We start from the raw sequence: 22,612 nt of genomic DNA on the forward strand, positions 1-22,612 counted from the left end.
AAGGATGAAAAATTTCTATTAAATAGAAGAATAATTTCAAAAGATCTATCATACAACACGGTGGCTACAGTTAATGCAAAGACTATGAAAATCACTGAAAATAGATTTTGAGCGTGCCCACCCCCCAACAATGCCAAGAATATGAGGTAATGAATATGCTAATTAGGTCTATTTATCTACTCCATAATGTATACATATTTCAAAACATTATGCTGTGCACTATAAATATATCTAATTCTTACCTGTCAATTACACAACCTAGCCATTTCAGATGAACGTTTGTGACACAATGCTGCCACCCCATGGCTATGGAAGGAAAAACAGCTGTGACTTTTGTTCATGTAGAGAGAAAACTAGAGGGAGACATGGGGTACTGGGTTGACCCGCAGTAGCAACTAGTTCTGGTTTAAAATGATGAGGGTCCAGCACAAGAGCGATAATCATAGCAGCACCATAGCAGCTGATGTGGCTGGGGAGTCCCTGGGTCTCCAGTGATTTCTTCTCTGTGCTCTGTGTGAATTCACTCATGTGTCACAGGGAGTGGTGGAAGTGGGATGAATGTTCATGGATGGGATGACCACAGACTGACTTCCGGAGCTTGAGATGCCTGAAGGACTGTGTCTCATAAAACACATCAAAAATATTCAGCCAATGACCATTACCTTAGTGATCGTAATGCCAGTGAAAAGCTATGGAAATATAATTGCAAAGGCAATAATAGTAATGATAAGAATAATCTGGAGAATGATTTCATGACAAAAGAGCAGTTTCAGTGGGTTCTTCTTGTATTTCAACAGAGTAATAGTTTGTTTAAGATTATTTTCTGATGGAGAGATGATCCACCGAACTGAAAAGTATGGTCTCTCATCTTTCTCCAAGAAAATGACTTTCCCACCAAACTGTAGATAGAAAAGTCGCAGATGAGAGAATATGAAGCCCTGATGAGCCTCTGACAAGTACTTGGCAAGTTTAAGAGACCAAAGGGGAAAAACTGCTCAGTGTGACATTTAACAGAGTTCCTCTATCCAGTAGAGGAATATGACCCTAGGATTAGCAGACACCGACCAATCCCAATAACCAGAAGGATCAGTTTCCTCCCACAGGGAGCACAGGTAGGGAAAGTAATCAAAGGCATTTACTCCATGACCGTCTAACACTGGAGGTTTGTGTAGAATCCTATTGAAGCACTTAGTCCCCATCTAACGGTTACAATGAAAGCTAAAGTTATACTTTCAAAAATGAAGAAGTTGAGCTGCTCATACTCATGATGCTAAATTTTACTTTGGAAAAAAAATGAAAAAATACATTAAAAATTTCATTGAGGACTCAGGATAATAATAAAGAACTTGAAGTGAGAGAAAAAACCCAAAATACAAATTAATAGTAATCTTATCACTCAAATAGCCATCTTTCCAAATAGTTCTCTAAGCATAGACACCAAGTGCACATGCTCACGCATGAGAACACATGTGCACACACACACACATTCACCTTGTGATAAGACATTTGCTATGTCAACACATAACTTCCTACATTATCACTTCTAATAGCTACGTATAACTATAGTGACATGCTTCCATAATGAATACCAGTAATTACTGTGGTTCTATCTACCTCTATATCTAAAATGTATAAGAAATTCAGCCCCAAATCAAAGTACTCTTTGTAAATTAGCTTTCAAGTTTTTGTCAGTCCATGTCTGTGTGTTTTGCTTTTCTTCTGTAAGGTTGTTCTGGGAATATTCAGATCTTTGTTTAAAAAAAAAGGTGGGGATATAATACAAGATTCTGGAGTTCATTCTGCCAGTTATATAAAGGGAACCACTTAGGGAGAAGGGTCAGAAGGCAGGGAGCTCCTCCCTTGCACGCCTGCCTTTCCTCTCTCCCATACTGCCCCCTGGCGTCTGTCTGTTTCCCTTGGGTATTTGAAGGGCAAGTATTACTTAAGCAAAGAGGACAAAGTACCAGAAGGGAGAGAAAGTTTCTTTCTAGTAATATAGAGGTTGACTCTAAGAAAATAGTTTTGGATAAGGTAGGAAAACCCAATCCCTTTTCTTTCTCCTACTACCTCTGTCTCTGTCTCTGTCTCTGTCTCTCTCTCTCTCTCTCACACACACTCACACACACACGCACTCGCATCCGTCCGTGTGCACGCACACACACGTTCATACACTTGTGCACACAAAAATCATCTGATCACTTAAACACATTTTACTTGTTGGGCATTCTGCTTATTTCATATGTTCCATTATTATAAACATATTTTGGTGAACAGCTTTGTATATACATATTTAACAAAAATTTTAGTTATAGCTAGACACAATACATTTATTTTATTTATTTATTTTAATGTGGTGTTGAGGATCGAACCCAGCGTCTTACATGTGCCAGGCAAGTGCTCTAACACTGAGCTACAGTCCCAGCCCCTATACATCTTTATACATCTTGTTGCATCAAAAAACCTGTTTTTGAGCACATGCCTGTAATCCCAGCATCTTGGGAGACTAAGGCAGGATAACCTGTTTTAGACCAGCTTCAGTTAGGGAGACCCTAAGTAGTTTAATGAACCTCAGCTCAAAAAAAAAAAAAAAAAAAAAAAGAAGGTCTGGGATGATTAGTGGTAAAGCACTGCTGAGTTCAATCCCCAGAACCAATATTAATTAATAAATTAATACACAAACCTGTCCTCTTCCCTTGCTTCCTCAGCAGTATCCCAACCTCCCATCCATATATTCCAGGAGAGGGTGGCTGCAGATGGGCTGGAAGAGCTCTCCCAAAGAGAATTCTGTGAGACCAGGGCAACGGTGACTGTTTCATGGCCAGGCGAGAATGGGTGGTACAACATGGTGAGAGGCTCTGTTTCCTAAGTCTATCACAATGCCCAGAGCTTCTGGGCTCTGCCTCTGTGGAGCACAGTGCTATTTGATTCCTGGGGAGCAAGCAGTACAGCAGCAGCAGCTGAAGCAACTTTTTGATGGTGGGCTCTTTCATTGTTCCTCAGAGAGCAGGGGTCTGGGGAGCACATTCATTGAGTGGGAGAGGTGCTACATGATGTCATATGGGAGTGTCCTTGAAATAGTCACCAGGGATGACAAAAACAATCCAGAGAAAAATCTGAACTTACAGATGAAATCTGGACAATCCCTCAGTGTGATCATCTCTAGCAGCCAGGGTCAAGCTCTGGAAACATGGAAAGTAGCTATTGTTTACTGAGCATTTGTATATACTATTGTGTTAGTCAGCTTTTTGTCGCTATGACCAAAATACCTGAGGAAATCACCTTTGGAAAGAAAGATTTATTTCGGCTCATACTTTCAGAGGTCTCAGTTCATGCTCTGCCTGCTCCACCTCTATAGGCCTGGGGTGAGGAGGAGCCTCATGATCCAGAGGGTGTGGTGGAGCAGAGCTGTTTACATCATGGTGGCAAGGAAAGGGAGAGACAGAGGATGAGAGAGGACAAGACATATTCTTCTAGGGCTTGCATACCTCCAGTGACCTATTCTTCCAAAGAGGACTCATCTCCTACAGTTTCTACCACCTCCGGATAAGCCATCAGATTATGAAGCCACCAGTGGCTTAATCCATTGATGAAGTCAGAGCCCTCATGATCCAGTCATTTCCCCAGAGCCCCACCTCTGACCACTGTTGCAATGGGGACCAAGCCTTCAACACGTGTGTGTACCTTGGGGGACACTCCAGATCCAAACTGTAACATATTGCCTCCTGCAAACCTCAGAGCAATGACCAAGTCCACGAGCATCCCCACTGTAGGGGAGGGAGAGGACTGCGTCATGGAGAGGTTAAGCAGCTTGTCCATGGCTGTCCAACTGGTAACTACAGGGCCTGGATTTGTACTCAGGTCTCGATGCAACCAATGTCCTTGCTTTTAAACATTACATCATAATACCTGTCAGTTACATAACAATGAATGTGAGAGGCAAATCAATTAGAAATCTTATAATCAGGTCTTTATTCTTATATTGTCTCCATTCTTCATTGAGCTAATGGTTACATCCATGTCGTTTATCCATCATACAGCCACATAGTCATCTTCTATTTCTTTTGAAATTTCTGAAGTATTCAATACTTCTTTAGGCCTGCTATTTTGCTACATTTTGGTTAATAATCTGTTGAGATGTAGTTCTTTGATCCTTTAACCCTCATTCTTCATGTCTAAAGAATATCACTTCCCCACTGTGGAAATCCCATAGGTACCCATAAAAGAACCACATTAAAGGAAGAGATTTGGCTTAGATTGGAACAGAACAGATCAGTTTTGACGATTAGCCTCCAGAGAACTTGTCTTTTATAATGAAATTTCCTTGGAAAGTGTGGCCAGATTCTTTGTCCCTTTTCAGTGGTATCTGTTCATGGGTCACCTCTAGAATTCTACCTTTCCTGGAGACATAGTTTGATAAACATTCCATATCAGCTGTCATCTTATCTCCAAAGGCATGGAGGCTTTATCACTTTTTAAAGGAAAGACTTTGAGAATCATTCTGTGGGTCACCCTGACTGACCCCATTCTTTGATGCTATAATTTCCAGTTTTGTTTCTGAGAGCTATCATCTTTGTTCATCTTAATCTGGGGTTGTGTTTTGCAAAAAATTCTGAAAAAAGTTAAGGTAAGAAAATTGTGCTAGTTAGCTTTCCACTGCTATGAAAAAATACTTGAGATAAACAATTTATTAGGAGGAAAGGTTTATTTTGGTTTACAAAATATCAGAGATGTCAGTCCATGGTCAACCATCTCTTCTGCTTGTAGGCTTGTGATGTGATAGAACATCTTGGTGGTGAGCGCATGGGGAGAACAAGGAAGTTCAGCAGCAAGGAAGTGAAAAGTGAAAGAAAGGGACTAGGGTCTCAATATCCCCTTCAAGGGCATGACGCCAATGACCTAATTTCCTTCCACTAGGCTCCACCTGTTAAAGGTTTAGCCATCTTCCAAAAGTGCCACAGGCTGGTGACCAAGCCTTCAACATATGGACTGGGAATACTTAAAATCCAAACCATAACACAAAGTAAGCCTGAAATGGAGAAATCTTCATGGCTATCTAACAATGTAGCATAGGCTACTGAAGGAAGACTACTTTCAAAAGCTTTAGCTGGGGTAGCACTGACCAGAGTCTGAACTTGGCCTGGATTTAGTTTATCTTGTTTATCTGTTTTTTTTTTTTTTTTGTTTTGTTTTGTTTTTTCCTGAAAAAAGATTAGTTGAGACAAAGGAACTTACCTCAGGAGAAAAGCATAGAGCACTTCTTCCTGAAAGGCCATAGGCATGTGGTACTGTGAGCTCAGTCTCTGCTCAGCTTTGCTCCAAACTGCTCCTGATTTTGGAGACATTTGTCCTGGCTATCTATCTCTGAAGCTTTTTTGTTCCCCTTTGCATAATATTTACCAGGAAACTTCACTGAGTTGAACCCCTCCATAGACTTTCTTACAGTATTTTCTGGGGAGAATTCCCTGAATTGCCCTGGCTCAAAGTATCAAAGTATTCATTACTCTTTCTTCTGCTGAAGAATTGCTTGTAAGATTTTTATCTTAGTTTTTTTTTTTTTTTTTTTTTTTGGGGTACCAGGGATGGAATCCAGGGGCACTTAACTCTGAGGTACATCCTCAGCCCCTTTTATTTTTTATTTTGCTATAGGGTCTTACTAAGTTGCTTAGGGCCTTGCCAAGTTGCTGAGTCTGGCTTTGAACTTGTGATGATCCTCCTGACTCAGCCTCCTAAGCTGCTGGGATTTTGGAGTGTGCCACCACACCCAGCTCCTGACTAATCTTATACTTGAACATTTAAAAAAAAAGATCTCCAAATGGCAACACACACACACACGCTCACACACACTCACACAGTTACTTTGGGTGACATTCACCGAGAAAGTTGTTCTTTATTTGGAAGACTTACACACAGCATCATTCTTTTGATACCTCATTTTGAGGGACCTGGTGATGTGTACTAATGTGACTGATTACCCTCTGGAATCTCTTCAGTAGATGTGGCTACTCCTGAAGAGTAATCTTAAGAAACTGTGCCCTACGGCTTGCCCTTGTACACTAGCTTAATTCCTTCTGATTTCAGGATTGGCTTAGTTTTATTGTTTCTCATTAAGTCAATGAATCATACTTTAGATGAGATGGGGCATGTTCAGGGAGGGATAGCTATAGACTGAATCATCATTTAGAATTTTCTTCATTAGAGGTTTTGTTCTGACCATTTCAATCTTTGGGCATTATGTTTCTATATAAATTTCTGAACATCTTCTGTTCTGGTCAATCCTATTGGTGGAACATCCTCTTTCTGATACTATTTTCTTAGTACTTACATTTTAAAAATGGCACTGGGAATGCTTTTTCTGAACAGTACTTTTTGAGAGGGAGGGGAAATTCCTTCTGGACTTCTTTCTACTTGGTAACCCCCCTGAAAGAGCTGTGTAGAGAATTGTTCTTGTTACATCTGTGTGCTGATGACATCTGCACATCTGTCACTTGGGAAAATGTACCCAATCTTTTTTTTTTTTTTTCATCGGTGGGGATGGAACCCAGGGCCTTGTGCATGTTAGGCAAGTGCCCTACCAATGAGCTACATCCCCAGCACTCTGAGATTTTTTATTGTTCCATTCCACTTCACTTTGGCTAAACAAGGGGTAGTTTATCAGACAATGATAGTTTTGGATCCTGTCATTATGTTCCTGGAAATTATCTTTTTGATGATCATAACTTAGGATTTTAAAAGTTTTCTAATAATTCTTTTAGAATCAGTATCTTTTGACCATGACCCAAGAAATACTATCTAGAGCCAGTTTGATTTCTCACCATGGCTCCCAAGGGACTGCTTTCTGGGGACAGTTCTGGGGATTTGCCTCCCTCTGTGACACTGGGACTCGCTTTTCATTGATGGACATCAGAGAAAGTTTCTTCTTGACAGATGGAGCTCAAACCCCAAAGCAGGAAGACAGGGCCTTTCCTTCACTCATGTTAGGCATGCAATGTGACTCAGTGGCAAGCCAGCCTGGGGGAACTGATGGCTCAGGTGTTTAGCTATCTTCATCTCAGTCATACATTTTAATCCTGCCTGGAGAAATCACTCATTAGCTTTTCTTTGCTGACAAGCATCTTCTGATAGTTGCATTTTTAGTTGATTAAAGTCATTGCATTCTCATATTCTGAAAATATCTGGTTGTGATATCACAGCTTTAATATTTGTTTCCCAGTAGTCATTCTTTTTTATTCCCTTTCTACAGGTAGAGAAGGGGGATTTATCTCCCCATTGATATTAATTCAATCTTTTGAAAAAATATAATATCCATAACAATATAAGAATGATTATCACTCATTAATTATTCAAAAGGATGTTTTCACTAGAAGATAATATTCTCTCACTGAGAAGAACTTTGATTTATGAACTTTATTATTTATACTGTTATAACAGTGTCTCTAATATGAATTTTCGAAGTCTCCTTAAAATTTTTGAAGTTTGAGATTATACATGCTTAGAGGGTGAGTTAATTTTGGCTGAAAATCAAGACAAATAAAATATGCATGAATTAGCTCAAATGCTTCTGAACAACAACAGTCATTTGAAAGCTATGTGAAAATTTCATTTCATCTAAAAGGTAAGAAAAGGACTGTAACCAACTTGGCTCAAAATGTCTGTGAACATGGAAATTAGACTTCCTTTAGTAGGATGTGTTACTCAGCATAGCTCAGCAATCAAGTGCATGGGCTCCTGACAGACCCGAGTGCCACCATCCGGCCCTCTGACCTTGACCCAGCTCAGCCACTGGCCCCTCTAAACCTTAGCTGTTTCCTCACCCATAAGATGAGGATTGTAAAAGTTCCCAGCTCATGGGCTGTTGTCAGGAGTAACTAAAACAATGCAACTAGGCATTTAGCCCAGTGTTAGGCTCATGGTACACATTCCACATAAATCAGATATTATTATGGGAAACTAAGACAGTGCTTTTAAACAATGTCTGTTTCTTTCCTTAAACACATGTGGAGGAATAAACTTGAGCAATAAAAGGGGGATCCACATATTCCTTTTGGAATATGCGATGAACTTGTGCCCTTTTGGGGGAAGATACATTCTTCCGTCCTTGACCCTTACTCTTTTAAAGTCTCTTCAAATGCAGGCATTATTTTGGGGAAAATTACTTGGACCTTTAATTGGATCCTAAACAAATGAAAACTGGGAGCCTTCCTATACTGTGGCTTCACTGTGGCTTCTTCCTCCCTAGCATCCCTAAGATCCAGCCCTTCCCTTGCATCCTTAGTCTCTGTGGCAATTCCTCCATATCCACAGTACTTACACTCTAGTGAGTACTCACTCCTGCCCCCGTGCCTTTGCACATGCCTTGCCTGGGTCAGAAATGCTCATCATGGTCTCTCATTTGCCTTGTTTATGGCATCATATCTCCCTATTCTGGGTGTCTTGCTGTAGTCATTGAACATTTCCTGTGCACTCAGCACTGAATCCCTCACCTCCCCTGCTTATCACAGCTGCCCTAAAAGGTGGATGGGTTAGGTGAAGAGAGCTGCCACAAGAACGAGGAGGTGGGGAAAACAAGAGAGTCTGCCTTCAATTAACCTGATAGAGAAACACCAGCTTGGACAGGGCTGAGACATGTCATGGCACCTTACAGAGAGAGGCAAGAAAAACTGTACCCTGAGTGAATGTGTTTAGTTTCCTTTAGAGAGGAAGTGTCAATCAGAAGGGGTCTCACAGCACTGCCCTGAGGGTGATGGGAACTTGGCCATTTTACTTCACAACTTTCCGACCCTGGGTAAGACTGGCTGTCAGAGAAGCTCTGTTGTCACATCCTGGTATCTTTTTTCCTTCAGTAGTAGGGATTGAACCCAGGGGTGCTCTGTCACAGCCATACAGCTCCAGCCCCTTTTATTTTTATTTTTTTGAAACAGGATCTCACTAAGTTGCCCAGGCTGGCCTTCAACTTGTGATCTCCTCCTGCTGTGGCCTCCTGAGGAGCTAGCATTATAGGCAGCTGGCACCATGTCTGGCATCATCCTGATATTCCTAATACCTTTTAAACACAGGGACTCTGCATTTTCATATTACCTTGGGCTGTACAAATTATGTAGCTGTCCTGTCCAGCACACTTAAGTGCTCGATACATGGTGCTAACAAGAATGATAGAAGGTGACCCACAGTACTTAAGGAGATAAGAAACCAAGGAATGTAAACACTCAGTGTCTGACCTCCAGCTGGGAGTAAGTCACTGTGACATTCAGTCTCCTGGAGGCTTTAAGTGGAAAGACAAGTCATGCCCTGCTTGATAAAGGAGATAAGATCTGAATGAGGCATCTCTGGGCAATTTTGTCATTGTGCAAACATCTTAGAGTGCATGCACACAAACCTAGAAGGCATAATTTCCTATATCCCCAGGTCATTCAGTAGAGTTTATTGCTTCAAGATTGCAGACCTGTATGGTATGTAACTACTGAATTTTGCAGGCAGAGGTAACACCATGGTATTTGTGTATCTCAGCGTAACGTTCCTGCATCATTGTCTCACACGTGAGCTTTTGGCGGATACCTTATATTCAACTCATAACATCCAGGTATGTGTGTGTGCTACTGGCACCCAGTGTGCAGATTGTGAATGCTACTGAGCACCTTACAATATACAATATAAAATCCCAACACAACAAAGAATGTCTAAAGCTTTGGTAGTGCCAAGGTCCAGAAATTCTGCTCTAGTATTTTGGTATTCAAAGTGTGTTTTTTGGATTAGCAGCTTAAGCATCACCTGGAATAGTCACTGAAATGCAGGGTCTCTGACTCTACCCCAGATCCACTGAATGAGGATTTTCCAGCCAGTTAACAAGTTCCCCAGGAGAGTTGCATGAAAATTACAACCTGGGAAGTACTTTTCTAGGCCATTAATGTTGGTTCTCTTTGAGCATCAGCATGGACTTAAATAGTTCCAATTAATTATAAATATAGGTTTATCATTAAGAGTTGGTGTTACCACAGTGCCACCAGGGACCAGATTGATCCTTCTTCCCTAAGAGCATTCTTGATCTCTGATAATAACTACACAATGTCTCAGAGTCATCTTTTGTTCTTCTGTACCCTAGAAAGAATCTTCTTTCTCCAGAGACCCGGTACATTTAATGGAGAATAGAACTGAGATACCTGAACCAGGCTATGGGGAGTTGTACATCTGAGCGCTTGAGGTAGAGAAATGGGACATTAGACAAGGGTTGAAGAAATCTGTCTTTCCCTAAAACAGACACACGCGCGCACACACACACACACACACACACACACACACACACACACACACCTTCAATGTAAGTACAGGCTCCTCTACAATAAGGAATAAAAGCAATGAAAGGAATAATTGGAGAAAAACACAAGTTATTGCATTTCACCCTAATATACTTTTTTTTTCTTTTGAGATGGGATCTTTCTATGTTGCTTAGTTGACTTCAAACTTCTGGACTCAAGTGGTCTTTCTGTCTCAGCTTCCTGTGTAGTTGGCACTACAGATGCAAGCCACCACACCCAGCCTGACATTAGTCCTTTATTTTCATAGACACAGTTTTTGTTTCAAACTCCATTGTTTTAGAAGTCTGTGGACAAATGCATAACTCTCTCAGCAATATATATCCAGGATTCACAAAATCAATGGAATGCAAGCAAATACAACTTCATTAAGAATCATCAGAGGTAGAGAGTTTTTTGGATAGATGGCATTTATTCCAATGGGAGCAGTAAAAATGAGGTGGGGAGTAACGCTTTGGGAGCATAAGTTAAGGGAAGCTGGAAGAATTCTGGCTGTCTGGAAGGGAGACTGTTGGAAAGGTAAAAATAAGGGGAAAGTAGCAGGCATCTGTGATGACAGGAAGCAGAGGGAAGAGGCGAAAAGAGACTGAGGGTGTAAGCATGAAAGAGTCTGTGTCTCATGATGTGGATTCCAAGGGAGCAGAGGTAAGGCTGGAAGGAGGCTAATAGAGCAGAGGGCAGATGCTGCAACAGGGGCTGTCCCTTAGGGTGGCAGAGGAGCCAGAGCAACCCTATGGTATCCTCCCTCTGCTGTAATGCCCCCACCATTCTCCAGCCTTTCCCTTTGTCAAGGCAGGGGAAGGGAGTCAGGGCAGGCCAAAGGAGAACCTGGTGTGCAGAAGGCCTGCCGTGTCTGTTAGCAAATGTCCAGGCAAGTGGCACCTCAGCACGTGGAAACAGGGACCAGAGTGTGGGAGAGGAATTGGCATGGGCACAGACATGGTATGGTGCCTTTGGGCATTTGCAGGTTATTCTGTGTGGCTGACTGGAGGGCCCCTCAGGGAATGAGGTGGGCAATGGCATCTAAAAGGTTGGCAGGTGTCAAAATACATTCTACTGTCATGTACAACTAAAAAGAACAATTAAAAAAAAAAAAAAGAAGAAGAAGAAAAGATTGGCAGGATTCCACCCCCATCATGAATGGCTTTTTATGCTGTTCAAGGAATTCAGACTTTCTTCTGAGAGAGCAGAAACATGCAGAAGACAGGTATCACATGCCAGAGAAGGGATCTTTGCTTTCTTTGACTTAGCAAGATGAATAGATTGGATTGTGATTTCTAAACTTTTACTAAATCAAGAATCTTAAAGGTGATACCTCAATTAGAGCACTTGGTAAAAGAAGTATTTAGGGTGTTTAGTTTGAGACACTAGTACTTAGTCTAAAAGCCCACAAGTTGGGGATGTTTCTCAGTGAGAATATTCCTCCATTTCTCATCTGAAACTTTTTCCCCCTTTTCTCTGCTCTCCTTATTTCCATTTCCCATTGCCTGGCCAAGCAGCCTGGCATTTGGATAACTTCCAGTTTCCCTCCAGTGACAATTCCTCTTCTCCATTCATGTTCTAGACCACTGGGTTTCCTCTCATCCTGGCTGGGTTGGGGGCTTCCTCCACTGCTGGATCTTCATTGACTCTGGCAGCTGAATGCCTCTGAATTCCTCATGCGCTACTTTGCTTTACTTCTATGACGTGACCCTTTTCTTTCTGAAGAGTCGTGTGTTCAGTGCTGCAGGCATAGTTGTTAGAAGACCCTTGAGCCTCTCACCTCCTGGCATACAGCCTGTGCATAATGCCCCCGGTCTTGAACATGTGGAGAACTGGTGAATAGGATGGGATATCATGTCCATGGCTGGGAGATGGTCAAGTTCATTAAAAGAGAGATCCATGTGGGTGAGTCCTTAAAGAGGCCAGAGAGATTCAAAGCAGAGATTTTCCTTCTGGCCTTGAAGTTACAAACAGCACGTAGGGGATAGGGTCACATAGTGGGGAATGGCCTCTACAAGCTGAAATTGACTTTCCACTGCAAGCCAGTAGGAAAGAGGGGTCCTCAGTCCTACAACTGAAAGGAACTAAATTCTGCCAATAACCAATGAGCTGGAAAGGGAATCTTGAGCCTCAGATAACATCTTATCTGATGTTATGCTATGGCCAACATCTTGATTTCACCCTGAGACTGTGAACAGAAAACCCAATGAATCATGCCTGGACCTCTGACTGATATAACCCTGATAGATAGGTGTTTGTTTTATACTACCAGTTTGTGGTCATTTGTTTTAGCAATAGAAAATTAATACATTCAGTCTTCCATGTTAAGATGTAGGACAGAGTACCCTTAGTCTTTTCTCTGTTGCTACACCCAAAAGTAAGTGGATAAGAAACTATTAGGAGCAGAGAGTCTTCATGGGATGGGAGGGGTGTCTGAAAGGGCCCTGGTCGATCCTATTCACTTACATTCAGCCTTAAAAAGGGAGGAAATTCTGATACATGATACTTGGATGAACCCTGAGGACAGTATGCTAAATGAACCAAGCCTGCCACAAAAAGACAAGTACTGTGTGACTCAGAGCTAAAGTAGGACAGAAGAGGCTGGACACCCAGGGAATTTTCAGAAAGCAGGTTTATTGCTTGCAGTGAGCTGGTTGACTGTGGCTCGTGCCAAAAACATTATCTGGACAGAGATTTTGGAAATTCTTTGAAGTTTATACCCAGTGCAGGGGGTGCAGGGGGCTTCGAGGTTCACATGACAAGTGCTCTCTGTTCCATCCCCTAGACCAGACACAGGTTTCACAAGTTTTTAACCAAGAAAACAGATAACATCTTTTTGCACAACAAGCTTGCAGACTCTATCATACCTTTTGTGTGCAAACCTGGCATTTATAGGAAAGAGGAAGCTTCAAGCCACAATGACCTCTGCAGACATCTTGCCTGCTGATACTCTTTGTAAAAATCTTTCTGATGAGAAGCTGAATTATGGCAAGGGTCTTCTGGGCGGGGGTCTCTGGCCTGTTTCAGAGTATTTAGAATGGTCAAAATCATACAGACACAATGTAGAATGGTGGCTTCTGGGGGCTGGGGAGATGGGTGTTTTTATTTAACGGGCAAGGGGTCTTAGGTTTGCATTCTGAAGAGAGTCCAGTGCTGACTGGTGGTGCTGGTTGCCTAACAATATGAATGTACTTAATACCACTGAACTGTCCATTCAGGAAGAGTCACCATAGTAAATTTTATGTTATGTGTTTTACCACAATAAAAAATTCAAAAACATGAGGAAAAACTGGTACATACAGTGAAGGAAAATACCTGTTATCAATAACAAGTAGACTCCAGGGCATTGTAAATATTCTGGGAGACCCGACTGCAAAGTGCAGCTAACGTTAAGACGTGTAGGAGATGATGTGCTTTCACTGGGCAGCCTCCAAGTAAGTGACAAAACAAGAGGAAAAAGACTCAACAATTACATTCCTTACTTTTAAATCTTTATTCTGAATTGATTTCCACCTGATGAGGGTTTTCGTGGCTAGCTGCCTGTCCAGGCTGGAGAGGCCCTGCAGATCTCTCCTTTCAGAGTCCCTCCAACCTCTTCTTGCAGGGTTATTTTCTTGGATTGCAGTGTGCGGGGAAAGTCATTCAAATTCTTCCCATTCTGATAATTTAAGAAGATTTGGAGCCAGGAGGCATTTTAGTCAGTAACATCTCGGGGAAAAGCCTCCTGGTGATTTGTTTCTTATGGGGAGTCCAAGTTCAGGTCAGAATCATAAGCGAGCTCTGGAGGAGGACTCTGCTGAGGCACTGATGGACTCATACTGTCAGTATCTGGCAGGGGTTCCTCCTCCAAGGCCTCCTCCTCAAAGATTTCTGGGTCTTCCTGCATGAATACGACTTTCTTTTTGGAAACAGTTGGGGAAATCACTTCCTAAATAGAAGACAACAAAGCAAAAAGGTATTAGTTGTTATGGTCTGAATTAGGAATGTCCCCCAAAAGCTCATGTTAAAGTATGGTCCCCGATGTGGCAAGATTCAGAGGTGCACTTTTAAGATACAGTTGGATCATGAGGGCTGTGACCTCATCGGTGCAGCAACTGAATCTGACAGATTGATCATTTGAATGGACTACTTACTGGGTGGTGACCGTGGTCAGGTGGGGCATATCTGGAGGAGGTGGGTTACTGGGGACATGACTTGGGGATTCTACATTTTGTCCCTGACTCCTCTCACTCTGCTTTCTAGCTGCCATAAGCCCAGTAGCTTTCCCCATCACACCCTTCTGCATGATGTTCTGCTTCACCTCAGGTCCAGAACAATGGCCTGAGCCAACTATGGACTGAGATTTCTAAAACCATGAGCCCAGAATAAAATTTTCCTCCATTAAGTTAGGTGGATATTTTGGTCACAGTGACAAAGAGCAGACTAATACATTAGTAGAGACGAACCACACTCTGGAAACACTCTCAAGAATGGCAGGAACATAATGCTCCTGTTTTCATGCCTAAGGCTAAGAACAAAACTGAAATATACCTGCCAGAGCAAAGCACACAATGAAATCTGCTAGGATCAAGTGACTTGTTAGTGATCTAACTGCCTCCAGAATAAAACTCAAACCTTTGGAAGGAAAAACAACATTGTCTAGGATCCCTAGAAAATACCATCTACAAAGTTCAGCATGACTAAGACAATGTGAGGAAGCAGGAAAACATGAACCATAATCTAGAGGAAAAGTATTCATTATAAAGAGACCCCAGGGCATAAATGACAGAATTAGTAGACAAGGACTTAAAACAACCATTAAAGATTTTCAAAAATTTAAGGGGAAAAATGGACATATTGTGAGAAAGAATATATCTGCAAACAGAATGGAAATTACTTAAAAAACAGAAGTAAGCTGCATGTGGTGGCACACATCTGTATAATCCCAACCACTCAGGAGGCTGAGGCAAGAGGATTGCAAGTTTGAGACCAGCTTGAGCAACTTAGTGAGACTCTTAAAATAAAATTTCAAAAAGGGATGGGGGTATAGGTCAGTGGTAGAGCACTTGCCTTGCATGTGTGAGGTCTGGGTTCAATCCCTAGCCAGTACCACAAATAAAGGAAAAAAAAAAAAAAAAAAAAAAAAAGGGCATAGTACTGAAAAGTATAATATCTGAAATTAAAAAAAAAAATTCGGAGAAATTCTAACATAGGATATTGAACATTGCAAAAGAGAGTGTCAACAAACTTGAAGGCAGATCAACAGAAATTGTCCAAACTGAAGCAGAGAGGGAAAAGACTGAAAAAATGATCAGTGCCCTCAGAGACCTATGAAACAATGTCAAGTGTCTAATATCCTTCGATTGTAGTCTCTGGCTGTGGTAGGAGTCCTTGGAACCTAAGCCCCTTGGGCCACCTCTCCCGACCTCTGCCTAGAAGTCCAGAGGTTCATTCTACAGTGGCCCCTAAGGGACACTGCAGAGCACTCTGGATGAAGCATTTGGCCACATCATCTCTAAAATCCTTCTAAGACCCTCTACATTCAAAGTGTTGAGTCTATGCAGAAAATACCTGCGTTGATTTTTATGAAAATGTATTCCTAAAATGCATATGGTCCAGATCTTTATAAACACTAGGAATTGCTTTCTGACTTAGAAAAAAATTATGGTTTATGTTCTCAAAGCTTCTCTGCTTAGTGAAGAGAAACCAATGGAGGCCAAGCCTCCCTGGCTGGCTGCCTGGACTCTCATGCTACTCGCTCTACAGAGCTCTTCTTGATTCCTATCATTGAAAATGAGCGCTACCACTCCTAGCACTCTGCTGCTATTCTTCTTTTGACTCTTCCACTAGACTAGAATACAGTCTGGGGTAATCAAGCAACAAATAACAAAGTCTTGCTAAGACATAAGCATAGATCTTCTTAAAGGGTTAAGGGGAAAAAAATCAGGCAAAGCTTGAGTTTGTGCATATAAGCCACTCAGGTAAACCAGCAGGCCTGCTGAAATTTCATGCAACCCCTCCGGGGCCTGTTTGAAGCCAGATTCCCAGCACTGGAGATGAGAAGTTTGCAGGTGGCCAACAGCACGGGGTAGTTCGTGGTCCACTTTCAGCCGATTGGGAGCCGAGCCTGGCACCTGTCTTCCTTGGGGCACTCCTACCGCTGTGCCTTTCATCTCACCCTCTCAACTTCTACTGGAAATGAACTCAGGCCTGAACAACGTGGCTTTCCCTTGCCAGGCAGGAGGTCCTCTCAGCCTTATTTTAGGTCCCTCTTGAGTTTTCTCTGTTTATTTCCTTCTAACAAGTGGATCAATTTCTAAAACCACAACTTGCTTGTGAACTCTTTCCTAAAACTGAGAACTTGCACCAGCCCAGGCCTTGTCTCTCATTTCCCATCTTCCCTTACAATTCCTTACACTTGGCACAAGAAGGGCAAATGCATTGCTTCTCAAAATCTTGCTGAGGAATATTGATGTGGGTGCAAAACACCCCGAGTGCAACACAAGGGACAATTCAAAACACCGGAGTGAGCAAGGTTTTCTTTAATAGAGCTGCCATAAACTAGGGTGGAGACATGGGAGTTTACCATCATGGAGTTTTAGTTCTATTAGCAGCAAAACGTGGTGTTAGAAAGTGGGTGGGTGGTCAGTCAGGTGATGGTTGACTTCTGCTTAATTGAGCCTCAGCTCTCCCGTCTCCCAGCAATTGCTCCAAAAGAGCCTGTCCGAGGGAGAGCTCCCCAGACCACGTCAATAACCTGCACAAAGCCATCCTCCTTTTAATTTATTTACACATGTTCAGCCTTAAAAATAAGTGTATTCATTGTTTATGAGGATGCTGAGCATATTATCATAAACAAAAATAAGCTTAATACTTTCATGTTTTCAAAGTCGGCTTTGGAAACCAGCAAACGTTAGTGACTTGTACAGGACCATACTAAAGACTTTGATGCACAGGATGCTGTGAGAGTGAAAGACGACTTCAGATACCGAGCCCACATCCCCATTAAGTGAACTTTCTGTTCAGCTGTCAGGTAATTTGTTGAAAGCATAAAATGGCAGGAGACATTTTTTTAGGAAATTGTAGAAAAGATTGTGGGAGATAAAAGATTCGCTTGTCAGAGTGATAAATGCAGAGTTGCTTCCAACTATTCTGAACTAAGAATTTATATTCATCATTATAGCATCAAAGAGGAGGCACCAGAGGCTTGACACATAAAGAAAATATAATAATAAAATACCAAATAGTTAATATTATCATATGCATTAAGTGTGCATTGATAACAACTATCTTTGGTTTCTGAAAAATGTCAAATAGTTTTTGAAAAAGTGCTCAAAGGATCTCGTGAAGAAAAAAAATTTGTTCCAGGTGCATAGATTGTTTTAAGAAATCTAGAATCGTAAGCCAGTAACGTCAGTGGTGCTTCCTGAAGCTAACATGAACTTGCCTCTTAACCTTTCCTTTTCTCATTGACAAGAACTAGTTCCTACATAAATGTGTGACGATGGAGGGAAAGTCAGCCACGGGAGCCTCAGTGGGCTCAGCACGGTGTCCACCACTGGGATGGGAACGGGCCCAGTGCTGAGCTCCTCGGTCCTACCTTGTGACACTCTTCATACTTCTGTTGAATCTGAAGTTCCTCTTCTTTCATCATTTGTGCCATTTCCATTTCCTGGAGGCTATTATCAACTTCCTTCTTCAGCTGGATCTGTTCTTGCCTATTCTGGGGTGACGTCACAGGTTCAAGTCAGGCCGGCACCAGGAGGTTTATAAACAGGCCCGTCCTCTCTATGGTTAGACCTGGAACCCAGGCCCTTTAAGCCTATGAGGTTTCTTCCTGTAACTAGCTTTAGCCTAGTTTAGTGGCAGCTCCAAACCACCAACTCCACAACCCCTGAGTTGGATTTCCACTCTAGCTGCAGACTCTCCACATGTCAAGGTAACTAGGGCCTAAGTATCCTGGGAAGGGGGATGAACCAAGAAACCAGCTCCAGGGCCCTGCCTTGGATCCCAGCCCCTCTGGGAAGCTGACCCCTCCCTGGACACACCTGCACACACACGCACCTTTTCATCTGCTATAGCTATTTTCCTGTAATGATAAAGCCAGTGAGCCAGGTACTCTATTGGATCACTGGGTCGAACACTTGCCACTTCTGCCAGTGCCTTGGACAGAGAATTTCCAAAGCATTTCTTCAGATATTCCGTTTCCATCCTGGGGACCTGGGAAACATCAAAACAGACACACTCTTGTATACATGTAATCAGATTATAAAAATAGATTCATTCTAACCAGCTCAGATTTATTTTAGGATAAGTACAAGATGTTGCTTGGTCCCACCTGTGTTCGTCAGCTTTCCATTGCTGTGACAAAATACCTGAGGTAATCAACATAAAAAGAGGAATTTATAAGTCTGTAGTTTCAGGGGTTTCAGTCTATGGGTGCTGGGCCCCATCAGGACAGGAACATGTGGTGGAGCAGAGCGGCTCTACTTACGGTGGCCAGAAACAAAGAGGAAGAGGAAGTGGTCAGGGTCTCCAATCTCCTTTCAAGGGCTTCCACCCACCTCTGTAGGGTGCACCAGCTCCCTATAGCACCACAGGCTGGAGACCAAGACTACAGCACCTGGCCTTTGGGGACACTTAAGATCCAATCCACAGACCCACCCTTCTCAAAAGAACCAACAAACGTATACTTGCCCACCCTTATGTTCAACAGACTTTCGTCCTAAGACCTCCAGTTGGAGGAGGTCGGACAATAGGTCCTGGGGTTACCAGGCTTGAGAGGAGCTTGATGTCCTGGCGGTGAAGGGGGCTGAGGCCCTTAGCTCACACACACGCTTCCTGCCGAGTAGGGAGAGAACAACCAGCAGGCAGGAGGTCCCTGGGAGGAGCTCTGAGCCCCCAGAAAGGGCAGCTACTGTGAGGTCAGAAGCACAGTCTGTGACCTAGATAAGACGGGCTGCTTTACTTCACAAAGGACACAGAATCGCCCTGGGGAGGAGCGGAAGGGGAGGTGCCAGGCCCTGAAGCCACTGCTAACACTGTTCCACTCTCGCTTCATAAGCAGAAACCGCCTCAGGCTGGCCGATGCCCCCATATTTACCAGCAGGAGGGAATGTGGCTCAAGCCAGAAGGTTCCACAGGGGGTGGTCATGAAGCAGAGAAGGAGGAACACAGACTCTGGGCTCAGAGGGACCAAGTTCCAGTCCTGGTGCTGCCGCTTTCAGCTGTGTGACCATCAGAAAGTTGCTCCATCTCTGAGCCTTGGTTTCCTCATCTGCAGAACAGAAATAACTGAAGCATGCACTTCGTAATGCATAGAGGATTAGTAGAGATAACAAACGCCGAGAGGCCCTGGGCCTGGCGCCTGTTAGGATCTACTAAACGTCAGCTCTCACAGTGGAAGATTGTGCCCCGGGACAGCCCGGCTCCTGGCTCCCTGACCAACTCTGTATTCCTGAAACTTATGTATTTAAACTCCAGAAGAACTCAGGGAATAGCCGAGGCTCAGGGACAGCCTTCACGTTCTCTGGAGGTGTTTTTCAGTTTGTTCCTCCCCGTAACCCTTTCCCTCCATATTTCAGTTCAAGGAAGGAAAAATAGGTAGACAGACAGACAGACAAGGAGCTAGAAAGGAGAAGCAAGTGCTTCCCAGCTCTCGCGGCTGCAGGGCCTGGAACCAAGTGCTCGGCAGCGAGGAGGCCCTGAGCCCGGGGAAGTTTTCAACCATCCCTCAGCAGGAAGAGGAGTCGGAGCTCCTGGAGAAACGCCTGGCTCCAGCCTGGCTCAGGAAAAGCCCGAAGCGCTGGACCATTCACTGTGTCCCAGAGCAGGGGAATTCTGAAGAACTAAAAGTGGGGACTCTGGAGCCACATTCGAGAGCCGGGCAGCTGGCGGCTGCTGTTGGTGGAAGGGGAACTGAACCCCGGGTGCTCTGCCACTGAGCTGCATCCCCTTTTCCTTTTCACTTTGAGATGGGGGTCTCTGCATTGCCCAACCTGGCCTTGAACTTACCAGCCTCCTGAGTCAGCCTCCCAAGTCTCTGGGATTACAGGCCTGCGCACCACACCTGGCCCCAGGGGAGGTTTTCAAAGGCACCATGAGGAGCAATATGTCAGGTGTTTGAAACAATAGCCCTTGGCCATGAAGACTGCACAGCAAGGGCGGCCTCAGTCCCAGGTCAGGCCTTTGCTGGGCAGACGTCCCTGCTGTGTTCTCTGTCAGGCCACGCGGGCATCTGTGTGAGGCTGTGGTTCGCTCCCGTTCACCACAGTTACTATCATCAGGCACACGTGAGCGAGACCCGTCCCTCACAGCCTCAGAGCCGGATTTATTGTTTGTTTGTTTGAACTTAGCACAAGTGGCTGCATTTTTATTCTGATAAAATTCACAAATTATGACTCGGAACAAAAAAGTATCTGTGAGTCCATACGAGAACAAATGTAGATGAACAGGGAAAACATGAAGTTCCTTCTCAGAGTACAATGCTGATCAATCTATGTGGGAAGAATAATGGAATTTTCAAAATTGCTGTTTTACAACCATCATAGTATAACTGAATCAAGCTGGAATCATCCATGAGCGCTAAAACATCATGGATGAGTGAATGAATATTGGTTTATTTTATTTTTAATTTTTTTCTGCTGGGGGATTGAACCCAGGGACACTCTGCCATTGAGCTACATTCCCATCCCTTTCAATTTTTTATTTTGAGACAGGGTCTCCCTATGTTGCTGAGGGTCTCACTAAATTGCTGAGGCTGGCCTCAAACCTGTATTCCTCCTGCCTCAGACTCCTGAGTTGCTGGGATTATAGGCATGTGCCAAGTGCCCAGTCAGGTGAAGGAATATTTGACAAGGAACAGCGTAACTACAATGTCCCAAAGTTTCTTCCCACAAATGATGCATTAATTTATTCCAGGGGACATAGAGAAATTTTACAGTGGTGCAGTCTGGCCAATGCAACCTCAACCAAGTGATCAAACTGAGTGTTACCAGTGAAGGAACAAAGTGACATCACATGCCTCCTGATGGGATATGCCCTTCCTAAGGAACATGATGCATTTCTGTGGAGTCCGTCCAAATGTAAACTCAAATCCAACTGAAAAAAAAAACATTAAGCAAAGCAAATTGAGAAAGAGTCTACAACTGTGCTGTACTCTTCAAAATGTCAAGGTCATGGAAAAAATAAAGATAGAGAACCAATAGAGATCAAAGGGGACTAAATTGCCATAAAAACTACATGGAACTCATGATTCTCGGTTAAGTCGAGACCAGAAAAAAAAATTCTGTAAAAGATACTGTTGGGAAAATTGGATAAATTAAATGCAAACTGTAGATTATGCAGAATTTATTAACTTTCTTATGAATAATTAAAACTTGAGTGAATAATGGCTCCCAAAGGTCTCTGTGTCCTAATACCTGAAACCTATAAATATGTTACCTTATATGGCAAAAGGGACTTTGGAAAATTAAATTAAGCATCTTGAGATGGGGAGTAGATTATCCAAGTCAGTATAATATAATCACAAGGGTCTTTATAAGACAGACCAGCAAGATCAGACAGGGAGGGCAATATGGTAAGAGAGCAGAGGGAAAAGAGGTGATGTTATCAGAGCCAGGAGCCAAGGGCAGCCTCTAGAAGCAGGAAAGGCAAGGAATGGATTCTTCCCCAGAGCCTCCAAAAGCCTGTCGGCACTTTGCTTTTTGCCCTGAAGACTCATTTTGGACTTCTGACCTCAATAAAAGAATAAATTTGTGTTTAAAGTTACTAAGTTTGGGGTAGGGGTGGAGAATGGGAATGGGGGTGGCTGATGTCTCTCTTTCTGCCCAATCTGTGGCCCAACTAATGAATGAGGATAAACAATCTTCTGCACCCCTTTCACTCAGTGTGGTTTGAGGACAAATGACCAGCAGGATTCTATCACCTGAGGGCTTGTGAAAATGTAGATTCTCAGGTTCCACCCCAGACCCACAGATTCAGACTCTTCATTTTAACAGAATTCCCAAGTGATTTGTACCTACAGTTCCACCTTGTCACAGGAGAACTGTCCTTCCCAGGAGAAAGAGTCATCAACTGTGCATTCCCAGGATGACACTCCATTCTACAGTTATTGGGTGGCGGCCACACTGCTTAGGTGTGACAAACCCTACCAGGAGAATTTATGCCCTGTGCTTGGCACAGTGGGTGCTCAGTAAATATGTCTTGACTTAGTGACAGCTCTGATGCATGGGGCACAGATTAGAGCTCCTGCTTCCTTGATCCATTAGTGCCCACTCTGGCACTTACTACTCAACCAGCTTTTATTGACACCTGTCCTACCAGGTAATGCCCATAGCCATAAA

At 43.1% G+C, this 22,612-nt stretch overlaps 2 protein-coding genes across 3 annotated transcripts in view; one reads left to right on the forward strand and one right to left on the reverse strand.

The window, feature by feature from the left end:
* Positions 1-22,612, forward strand: part of LOC306658793 (pulmonary surfactant-associated protein A-like) — a 202,180-nt gene that overhangs the window by 71,373 nt on the left and 108,195 nt on the right. The window lies entirely within an intron of this gene.
* DYDC2 (DPY30 domain containing 2) lies at positions 12,923-18,662 on the reverse strand. Its single transcript, XM_079136106.1, has 4 exons — positions 18,607-18,662; positions 18,333-18,488; positions 17,869-17,991; positions 12,923-14,217 (listed from the first exon to the last, which is right to left on the reverse strand). Exons 2-4 carry the CDS (start codon positions 18,477-18,479, stop codon positions 14,029-14,031), a joined length of 459 nt encoding a protein of 152 aa, XP_078992232.1. The 5' UTR covers positions 18,480-18,488; positions 18,607-18,662; the 3' UTR covers positions 12,923-14,028.

This window comes from Sciurus vulgaris (genome assembly GCF_902686455.1).
Source record: "Sciurus vulgaris genome assembly, chromosome: 4".
Classification (NCBI taxonomy): domain Eukaryota; kingdom Metazoa; phylum Chordata; class Mammalia; order Rodentia; family Sciuridae; genus Sciurus; species Sciurus vulgaris.